Genomic DNA, 11,879 nt, shown 5'->3' on the forward strand with positions numbered 1-11,879 from the left:
ATTATTTATATATATTTATAAAAATATCATATTGTATAAATGTAAGAAAATATTGCAAGATTTCATAGTTAAAGGACAGTCTTTACAATTGTTGGATAAAAGTTACACAATGATTGGACATGATTAAAAAAGTTTCAAAATGTTCCTAAAGATAAAGACTTAAGTAAATCTGAAAAACAATATATGAAATTTATGTCAAATGCTAATTGGACTGATGCTATGACCAGACTCTTAATAAGTATCAGGTTGGAAATGGAGGAGGAATTTCGGAAACCAATAGCCAAAAATAAACTGTGGGTGAAGGTTTCCAATCTCTTAGCAAAACAGGGATATAAAATACCTTCTACAGAGTGTGGTAAAAAGTGGTGAAACCTTTTATCAACATATAGAAGAAATAAAAGAGAGGTTGAGGCGCACGTTTTAAACGTGTAAACGTGTACGTGTGACGTTCGGTGCCGCTTTCCCGTAAGACTAAAAGTTTGACGATGGTGTTTGGAATGTCGAGCGTGATTCCACCGACTATCCAAACACCATTGTCAAACTTTTAGGCTTACGGGAAAGCGGCGCCAAGCGTCACACGTACACGTTTACACGTTAAAAACGTGCGCCTCAACCTCTCTAATGATAAAGTGAAAAATAAAACTGGGGAAGGGGCTATAACCTGGCTCTACTTTGATTTTTTCAATGCAGCAATAGGTTGTAGGTCTGACATTACTCCTTCTCCAGAAACTTTAATAAGTTAATTACCAGAAAAAAATTACAGTGCTACTTCAAGCACTCCCCCTCCTCCAGTAGAGTTGTTGCAAAAAAAACACCAAAAAGGAAAGCAAATGAACCACCACTGTGGTTTTCACAGTACCTAGAAAAGCGTGAGAAGAGAGAGAGAGAGAGAGAACAAACGATGGGAAGAATTTAAAGAAATCAAAGAAAAAAGATTACAGCAAGAAAGGGAAAACGATGCGATCATTAATAGATATTTTGGATAAACTTACAAAAAAAATAGACTAGCCATTTACTGTATATTTTTACTTCATTATATTAAAAATTTGCTGTAAAACCAATAATAAACAATTAAGTTTGTATATCAGTGTTTTTTTTTTTATTTATGCAAACCCATTTTTATACATTTGATATGAGATAGTGGTAAACATATTGTAATGTTTTAAGGTTCCCCCTCTTCAGTTAGTGATGCAAATACTGTACAATTAAGCTCATTTTGCAAAGAATAGAATTCTATCTTGTTCATGCACAGAATTTAGAAATACAGACAACCTATGGTACAAAATGCTTTAAGAAATCTTTACTATTTTCATACTTAAAAAGAGAAGAGACACAATAGAAGTAAAAGAAATTCAAATGTGTCAACAGGAAAAGTAGCATTTTATGAAATCTTTTATAAATGTTCAGTATTAGAAAAATTTTCATAAAAAAATACTTCACAGGATACCTTGTGTTCTTTGCAGAAACAGAATTCATCTAACTAAATTACATAGACATGTTTGAAATGAACTGTTTAAATCTTATTACAAATTCACATAAAAAGTCCAAGACTAACTGCAAGAATTTATTCTGGCAATTTTTTACTTTATTTTTCCAGTATTAAATGCACTTTGAAGAAACTATGGTCCAGATAATATCTGTTTCAATGGTTTTATTTATTATTACTACAAGTAGCTTCTTGTAGTAGTAATAAATAAAACCATTGTGCAAATGAAGGGTGAAAAGTATAGCTACACCACTTCACCCTTCATTTGCACAAAGTTAGTTAAGCAGTGTAAGATGGCAAATCTATTTAACACAAGACCAAAGTGTTCAAAAACTCAAACACATATTAATGATTTTACAGTAGAGCATCGATTATCCGACTCAATTGGGGATGGGGGTTGGTCGGATAACTGAAAAATATGAAAAAATGCATTATTAGTGTGAAATTCGAAGTTAATAAAAGCATTTAATACTTTAAAAGTTTAATAAATTTAAAATAAAACTGCCCTCAACCAAAGGAATTTGACCCTACAAAAACGAAATCTAAAGTACATGCGAGAATTTTAACTCTGTGTTTTAATATAAACATTCTCACGATCAAACTGTATATAGTTTACAGTTATCGGCGAAATTCGTCATATTGTTGTCATTCTAACACCACCTTTAACCTCACACCTGCTAAAACAATTGATCACCTGACGAATTTTCCCACCAAAAAGGTATAAAAGCCATCCTCCTTCCCCCTCTCAGGGGAGTCGCTGATCAAGAAGTCGCCATAGCACCATCAAGACGGACATTCGCTTCCCTCTAAACGGCCGCACAAAAAATTAGAAGACCTTCAATCTTAACCCTCAACTTGGATCCCGCTTTTCTGAAATTAAAGACCTTCGATATCATCGCAAGAGGTATGAACGCTTTATTGTAAGCTCTCTCTCTCATACGCAAATGAGACATAACGTGTTAGAACGTTTGTTTCATTATTTGTCTGTAATAAATTGTTAGTTTAGAAAAATGGTGTCTTTATTCGACTATGCCAACGCCTTATCGTCGGCCCCGTGACTCTCCTCCACTCGCGTAACGCGTAACCGAACGTTACTACCATCCCTGACAATAAAGTAGGTCACCGACCAGTGGCTGGAGGCAGAGGACTCCTCTTCCCCCCCCCCCGGTGGCTCACATTAGTATAGTTTATTAGTGTATTGCTATTAACCAACTTTGCATTGAATTTTCATCGATGTTAAGCCTAACAAAATTTTTTTAAAATAATAATCGTCGTTATTGTGTCGTTAAAAATTATTTTTAAATTATTTTATTGCTTACAAAACAAACAACCACTCATAATTAGAAAATTAAGCCTCGTTTAAATACTGGCTACCATTTCATGGTTGAGCCATGTTGCTGGCTAAAACACGTAAAAATACTATTAAAGTAGCCAAGACATAGCCAAATATTGTAGCGCCACATCACTAGCGGACATTTGAATTTGCCGACTACACGGTCGGTTAACTGATGTGACGGTTAATCGGAGGTCGGATAATCGATGCTCTACTGTATTTAAAAATTTTAATCGGTTGTTACATAAACAATGCTGGCTATCTTTGCTGGCTTTGGCCAATTACTACTACAGCAGATTAGAGAACAAAATATTGCAAATTATTCTAACTCCTGATACAAATAATCTGCAATATCTCTCTTAGATCTTCCATCTTGATTGATTTCATAGTCAGTCAGGTTGTTCCCATTTTGTATGTAATTGTTGTCTGTTTCAGGTGCTTCGTCATTCTGTAAAACACAAAACTTAGAATGCATGCTGAAATGATCATTTTTGGGATATTGGACTGCTTTGTCACATGCAGAAGCTTTAATCGCCTGAACCGGCCAAAAAGATCTCCGTAGGCTTGTTCAATAACCACACGTGAAGAACTAAGTCTCTTGTTGAACAATTTTTCTTTTCTATTTAAGTGGCCATTATCCTTGTATGGCACCATTAAATATGTCGATAAAGGATGTGCCGAGTCTCCAAGAAGATGGCAGTTCTCAGGAATAGAAACAGTACTATTTGAAATATGTCTATATAAAGGGCTTGTGGCTGTTAATTTGTCAACAAAAAGAGTTCAGGTTTGCACCGGTTAAACAGGAGTTCGTACTCAAGATGAGGAGTCGACAAAGAGAGAGCGAGGCACGTGTTTGAATCGGTTTTTTATATCCTTCCGGACTTCTTCTGGTGGCGATCGGGTGAGGTTCGGAATTGATCGCCACAGTACTTCCCCCCAAGTGCTGAAGGCACGAGGAGCTAGAGAAAGCATGGATTGAACCGGACATGACGTCCTGAGTGGATAGTCTTCGATGAGGCGGACGTGGTGGGAACTAGCTGGACCGGAGTGTGCAACGGTGTGGTTGGGGGTGTAATGTCGGAATCAGATCTGGCTTCATTCGGTTGATGTTTATAGATGATGTTCATCCGTCGATTCGGACTTTGTACGCCGTTCCCTACCATGATATCACTTTGTATGGTCTGTCATAGGTTGGTTGTAGGGGCTTGCGAATTGCGTCACGACGAATGAATACGTGACGGCAGGTGGACAGTTCCTTGTGGACGAAAAATGCACGTTTTGAGTGTGCAGACGTTGCTACTGGACACAGATTCCTCATAGTTTCACAGAGCTGACCGACAAAGGAAGTTGGGTCGATCAGCGAACTTGATTCTGTAGCAAAGAACTCTCTCGGAAGTCGTAGGTGGGTTCCATAAACCATCTCTGCTGACGTGGCATTGATTCTGTCCTTGATGGTTGAGCGCAAACCCAAGAGGATGGTCCAGAGCACTTTGGTCCACCTCTCGGTAACATGGCATTTTAGTGCTGCCTTGAGTGGATGGTGTAGACGCTCAACCAGACCATTGGAGGCTGGGTGGTAGGGAGAGGTGCGAATACGTTTTGACCCAAGTAGGCTGGCTAGCGCTTGAAAGAGGGCTGACTCAAACTGCCTTCCTTGGTCTGTGGTGATCTGCTTCGGGACGCCGAAGCGAGCAACCCATCTGGAGTAGAATGCTCTCGCTATTGTTTCCGCTGAGATGTCTGGTGTAGGAAATGCCTCTGGCCAACATGTAAAGCGATCTACACAGGTCAGACAGTAAAGAAATCCATGAGATGGAGGTAGAGGTCCAATAATGTCGATGTGAACATGCGAAAAACGTTTGTCTGGCACGTATAGATTAGCGAGAGGAGCGGAAGTGTGACGGGTGTCTTTGCATCGTTGGCATTGCAGGCAGGAGCGAGTCCAACCAGTGGCATCGGCTTTCATGGATGGCCAAATAAATCTTTGCTGCAAGAGCTTAATCGTACCTCTGATGCCAGGGTGTGACAGATTGTGCAGCATGTTAAATATCTCTGCGTAATGATGACGGTATATAAAGTCGTATGGTCCCCGATGAGACGTCACAGTAGAGTTGACAAGTAGAGTCGTCGACTGGGAGTGGTTTGAAGGACAGTCTGCTAGGAGAGATGGGCCTCACTCGAAGGTATAGCCCATGAAAAGAAACGGAAATGAGAAGAAAAGTTTGTGAGAAATTAGGGCGAAGGGGAAATTTAGATAGATAGAAAAGGTAAGACAGGAGCAGCTCCCTTGCGGGGACCATAAATATGTATTTCTTTTATTTTCAATACAAATTTCATTTATACAACTATATTCAAAATTTACATTGTAGACGTTACATAAAAATCTGATGATTTTGACAATTTTAGGTAAAGAAATATTTTACAGTGAGAAAACCGTAAGAAGTTAACAAATGCGTACATTGTATACAAAGCAAAATAATTCGTTGAAAAAAAAAAAAAAAAAATTTAATACTGTCTTAATATTAATATTTACAGTTACAGTGCATTGCAGTTTACAACTAAATATTTTTGACAAGTATATGTATTTTTGTTATATTGCTAATTAATTTTGAAATAGGAAACAAAATAGAATTATTATATTATTAACAGGTAGCAGTGTTAACAGAGTTTAACAATTTAATTTTACCCGACATTTGAAATAGTTATTCAATACTGCATGTAAGAAGCTTATGATAATATTATTTGTAATAACAATATATAAAAGAGATATGCATAAAATATAATAGTACATTATAATTGACACCCGACATTAGTAAAATTAAAATGATTCTAATCTAGGATTTTTATATCCTGTACGAATTTTTTTAATGCTTTGTGTATCTTCTTGTTTTCTGTAAGGATTTTTAGTTCACATGGCCAAAGTTCATTTTCCGACAGGATGACTGAAATAAGATCGTTTCGCTGTCTTGAGTAGTTGGAACAAAAGTATATGATATGCTCTGGGTCTTCTGTTGCATTTTTAGAGCAAGGGCAAAGTCCGTCAGTTTTATTTAAGAACCTTTTAAGGTAACTACGAAAATTGCCATGACCCGTGTACAGCTGGGTCATATTAAAGGAAACGTTTAAGTGTGATAGGTTTTGGCGGTGCTGCACATTAGGCAAAAACTTAAAAGTGAGCCTGCCATTCGGGCAAGTTTCCCACCTGGTCTGCCAACTCTTAAGGGTGTGCGCTCTCATTTGATTAGTCAGCCAAACTAGTGGAACTGAGCTGAAAGAGTAGTTCGGACATCTTACCGGGGCGGTGCGTGCTAACAAATCAGCTCTCTCGTTACCTTTGTTGCCTGAGTGCCCTTTCACCCATGCTAAAGTTATGTTGTACTTTTGTTGTAGCTGATTGACAAGGTCTATGCTTTTGTAGATCGTCGGGTAGTTTCCGTTGAGTTTTATTAGTTGCTGCAGAGCTGTTTTGCTATCAGTAAAGATGGTTATTGCATTTGTTTTGTATTTCCACGCGTTTTGCTGAATCCACTTAAGTGCTTTTAGTATTGCCCAAGATTCTGATTGATTTACCGTGCAATGTGTCTTCAGTTTGTATTGGGCTTGATATAGGTGCGTTCCATTAAAATCCACAGTTATGGAAGAACCTACGCCGTTTTCGGACTTGGAACCATCTGTGTAAATACATATACCATGAGGGGTATCTATCTCTTGTAGATTAATATGGTTCTCAATAGAGAACTTGGGGTGAAATGCGTGCGGTTGGGAGGTATAGTCCAAGTTATGCTTTTGAATGTAGTCTGCTATGTCAGAGGCTGTGTTGCTGATGCTAAGTCCTTTTATGTTGTTATTAAACTCTTCTCTGTTTATTTTCTTTGTGGCGAGTTTTGTTTGGTTGTATTTCCAGTACTTCTCCTTTACTAGCAGGTCTATAGGAATGAGGTTAGTTATTGCTAAAAGAGCCTCTGTGGGAGCCGTTTTATAAGATTTCGCTATTGATATTGCTGCAAGCCTTTGGGCTGAGAGAATCTTTCTTTTTATATATAATTTTTCAACAGAGGTACCCCATATTTCAGCTCCATATAGAAGTATTGGTTTTATGACCGCTAAGTACAACAGTCTCGAGGATTCACTATTGTAGCCCCAGCGGTTCCTAGCTATGGTTGCAAGAGAGTGCATGGTAGTGACTACTTTGTTGTAGGTTTCATGTATATGGTCCCTCCAGGTAAGTCTGTTATCCAAATAAACTCCTAGATACTTTACTGTTTTACTAATATGTATTTTTATTCCATCCATTCTAATAGTTGGTTTTTTCTTTAGAGGGGTCTTTCTTGGAAATACTATACATGTACATTTGTTGTAATTTATTTTGAGTTTCCTTTCTTTACTCCACTCAGAGATTTTCTGAAGTGTTTTGTTAACTCTGGCTTGAAGGACAGCTTTGTGGAGTTTGGCTTGTGCAGAAGTACTTTAAGGTCACTGTCGGTTCGTTGCTGGATGGCGAGTTCTTTCCAATCTATCTGAGATGGCATGTCTATCGTAGATATACAGGATAGTGAATCAGCAACTGTATGGTGAGAACCTTCTACGTGTCGTATATCTGTTGTAAACTGTGATAAGAAGTCTAAGTGGTGGAGTTGTCTTGGAGAAGCTTTGTCGGGGTCCTGACAAAATGCAAAGGTTAGCAGCTTATGATCTGTAAAAAGGATGAAGTCTCGACTTTCTAGCATGTGTCGGAAATGTTTTACAGCTGCGTAAGTGCTCAATAACTCACGGTTGTATGTGCTGTAATTGCGCTGTGTTGTCGACAGCTTCTTAGAGAAAAAAGCGAGAGGTTTCCATGACCCTTGGTACTTTGCTATAGGCACCGTCCTGCAGCAGGTGTCTGAGGCGTCGATCATAAGTGCAAGTGGCTTCGTGGGTGATGGGAAATTTAATGAAGCAGCGTCTGCAAGCGCTTCTTTACATTGAGAGAATGCACATCGCGCTTCCGGAGTCCATATTATTTGTGTGTTGTCGTTTTTCTTGCTTCCTGACAAGAAGGAGTTGAGCGGTGTTTGTGTGTAGGTGGCTTTGGGCAGAAAACGTCTGTAGAAGTTTAACATTGCCATTAATTAAATGACAGGGTGAAGACATAAAAGGGGTCATGTGTCATATCTCTTAATGAATATTTTACTTGTTATGAGCGTTCAAAATTAAAAAAAGAAATAAAACTCATCTCTACCCTCAAAGTAAGCTTTTTTGTCATTTTATGATAGTACAGTAAAACCCGTTAAGATGTTCTCGCCTAAAATGTTAGAATGTATATGGGGACACGATTTAGTTCAACCACTTTGACGCTTAATAACTAACTCCTGTGTCCTCATTTGACTCCGATTCTGATCACTCTGACCACACATTATTAGGCTTCAAACAGGGTAAACAAAATTATGCCCCTCACAGACAGTCTAACATTCACACATATACAAAAAAAAACTCAAATCTTTTGCATATCTCGACATTTTAAGGTGTCCTGAGTCCATAAATGTAAACATTTGGAAAGGGTCATTTTTTGACCGAGCGCTACACTTTTCTTCTGTATAACAGCTGGAAAAGTAAAAATTATCGATTACATATTTATATATTACTTAGAGGAGTCTTTTAGCGTTGGAATAAAAAGTTTCTACGTTCTATCTTTATCAGAACTCTATTTATTGAATCTTTTATTTTGAGGTCACGTGATGATATTAGAATTTCCGGGTCTTTTCTGTAACAAGTCCTTCCTTGGTCGGAGTTGGAGTCGTTAGATTTTTACGCGACTCTACAGCCCTGGAAAAATCCCTTCTTAGCATGCGTTTACATGAGGTACCCTAACTCTATACCAAATTCCACCTATTTAGGTCAGCAATTTCTTCTGGGCATTGATGAATCAGTGAGTCAGTCAGGACAAGTAATTTTATATATTTAGATAACGATAGAGTATTATATTCAATATTGATACTGTTATCTGAATAGTCAGTATTCCGATTGATTTAGATCCATTATGCTATATATTTGGTTGTTTATAATAACCTTTCATATAAAGATATTCACAAAATTATTAACTATAGTTTATAACTGTATAATTTTTAATTACACAATTCAACTATGAATATTTTGTACTTGTTACTGTTATTTCTACACCAACAAAATAAGCAGATAATAGGTTTATTAATATTTAGTACAGAAAAATTATTGGCATTAAAATTATTGATTACAAGCGATTTTATATGGAAAAGTAAAAAATAAAAGAAAACAATTCAAGTTTTGACGCAATTCGTCAATCTTCGTTTGTACAATTGAAGTGTAACTTTTTTATAATAATTCTATAGCGATAGTCGGCATTGGCCATCATTAAATAAAGATTTTGTTCTTTAACATTATAGTAGGGTCTTTCAAAGAAGTTATATAATGTAACCCCGCGTCCATAATAGTATTTAAAGCTTATGTCGTTTAAAGCCGATTTAATATAAACATCCCCATTGCGTAACTGATCGACGCAATACAGCTTATCATATGCAACGAACGTATTCCATATATAACAATTTTTCAAAAGAAAATTTTGTTTTGACAAAACTTTTAAAGTATCGTAATCCATATTATACGCCACGAAGTAATTGTCGTAAAGCGGACCCGAACCTTTTGTCTGATTTAGAGAGTCAAATATCCAGAAATAGTCGACATCTTGAAGTAAAAATATGCCCCATTTTTGCTGAACAAAATGGACTTTTTCTCCAAAAGTCACGTTTCCTGTTTCAATGTTATACTTGACAATTCTCGGTCCTGACTCGTCCTTATATGGAGTATAAAAATATCCATCGCGTTCGAAAAATCCATCAAGATACATTTTATCAGGTCGTTGGAACTCTTTCAGTATTTTCACTTCTTCTTTTCGATTAGTTTGGACTATTTTCATAGGATTTTCATACCATTCTTGCGTAATAATCCTAAAATTGTTTTCCGGACCCTCTTCAATTTTTGGGAATAATAACCTCTTATTTTTTTCCATATCATGCGCGTTCTTAAATTCCTCATAATGAAATATCTTATAATCTGAAATATTTCGGAGAATGCATTCTAAAAAGAAAAAACGTTGATTTAATATTTACATATATTTATATTTAATTAAAAATTATTAAAATGTAAATGTTTCCGATCAGCATTTAATACTCTACAGTTCATTTTCAGTTAAAATACAAAATAATTTAAACGTTTGTGTTTTGTAAGAGAAATTGTTTAATTATTTGTATAATTTTCCACGATTAAGAATAAAAGTTTTACTCTTTTCTCTCGTACATTTTTTTCTATTGAAACGCGTACCTGTTCTACCATCAAAACACAGCTTTCGCCTTTTATACATATTAATAATTTTAGGTAAAGTTTAGGTAAATAAATTGTACAACGTTAATTTTAAGTATGAGTCACAGAATTATTTTACCTTTAACTTCTTGCTATTCGCCTCCAAAATTGTCTTTCTGTTCGTCTGTTTAAATTAATGTTAATATATTAGTATAATTCCACAGACAATTCTATATATAAGTCATATACATAATAAAAGAAATACCTTCTGATTTTTCTCTGTTTTTTCGACAAAAGTCATCGGCATTAAAACAATATTCCAACAAATCAGATTTCTACATAAACAACAAACAAAACAAAATTTTAACGAATAAAAAATAAGATATTGTTCTTAATGCAGTTTCAATTTGTTATTTTTATAAATTATTTTAAGTAATTAATTGCTAATTATTTCAGATTATACGTTTCTTATTCAGCTCTTACTTTGATATTCCACTTTCCCTTCATTACTATTGTATCGTTATTTTCTTCAGATGAGTTTTCTGTCAGAGGACAATCTTCGCATTCTTTTTCGGTTTCGGACGAAATTTCCCTTTTCTTCACTCGGTGAGAAGCAGTGTTCGGATTCATGTTGGCATTGACATCTGTTGTTTTCTCAGACTTCATATTGCAGTCAGATTGTTTATAATACATACTTATAAACAGTTGTGCGAAGAAGAGCAAGAATAACAGCAATATCAAAAGTAAATTATTCTTATTTGAATTTTCTATTCGTTTTCTTTAATATTCTTCATAATGCTATTGTTATTAAATATAAAAATTTAATTATTAAATAACTTTCTGCAAAATTGAAATATTATGAGCTTTATAATAGAAAAAAAATGTATATAATTGAAATATATTGGTGCGTCATTGTTTGAGTTTTCAAATTTAATTTATTTCAGCANTAATAGAAAAAAAAATGTATATAATTGAAATATATTGGTGCGTCATTGTTTGAGTTTTCAAATTTAATTCATTTCAGCAGGTCTTTTGATGTTTGAAGCGATTTTCCTGTTATAAATATCGGGAAGTCAATTAATCTATTTCCTTACACTAAACGATACGTGTCGAGCCCCAACCCTCACTACTTGCCATCCTTTTGTAAGTATGTTCGAATCCACAATGGGCTTATTAAAAAAGGCCCTCTTAATGCGTACAAAAAAAGGTAAAAGTTAAAAATACACCCTAAACGATACCATTTCCGATATACTTAGAACAGCGAATACACGCAATTAAATGCTCTAATAATAATTTAAAAAACGAAAGCAATAAATAAAATACATGGATATGGTATAATAAAATGGGAATTGCCCGAATAAGCGATGGTTATATTGTGTTCAATTAAACTGTTTTCCGTGTTATTAACAGCTATCGTTACTTAACATAGATGGATGATTTAATTATTGCATTCAACTATAAACGACACAATGACACCCTTATTGCAACTTTAAGATTGTCTTCTTTGATCAAAAAAGCATTTTAACCTTTAATGTTATTATTTTGTTAGAACTCGACGAATAACACATAATATAACAGATATAAACGAACACACCGAAAATAAAGCATACCGAAAATAAAACAATACAATACGTACGAACGTAAACTGCAAGCGAGGCACGATTAGAGAGGTTTACGTGTAAGGGAAGGGGGTCGACGCTATTAAGTTTAAATGGCTAAAGGTCGAGATGGTGGGGAGATAGAGTG

The 11,879-nt window shown here is 35.5% G+C and overlaps 1 protein-coding gene across 1 annotated transcript; it reads right to left on the reverse strand.

Annotated features, from left to right (window-relative positions):
* Positions 1-9,446: 9,446 nt before the first annotated feature.
* Positions 9,447-10,927, reverse strand: LOC111631244. The gene is made up of 3 exons (XM_023375458.1): positions 10,617-10,927; positions 10,399-10,468; positions 9,447-10,317 (listed from the first exon to the last, which is right to left on the reverse strand). Exons 1-3 carry the CDS (start codon positions 10,824-10,826, stop codon positions 10,286-10,288), a joined length of 312 nt encoding a protein of 103 aa, XP_023231226.1. The 5' UTR covers positions 10,827-10,927; the 3' UTR covers positions 9,447-10,285.
* Positions 10,928-11,879: the final 952 nt, after the last annotated feature.

Source organism: Centruroides sculpturatus, unplaced genomic scaffold (genome assembly GCF_000671375.1).
Source record: "Centruroides sculpturatus isolate CEXI.00-Female unplaced genomic scaffold, Cexi_2.0 scaffold50, whole genome shotgun sequence".
Taxonomy (NCBI): Eukaryota; Metazoa; Arthropoda; class Arachnida; order Scorpiones; family Buthidae; genus Centruroides; species Centruroides sculpturatus.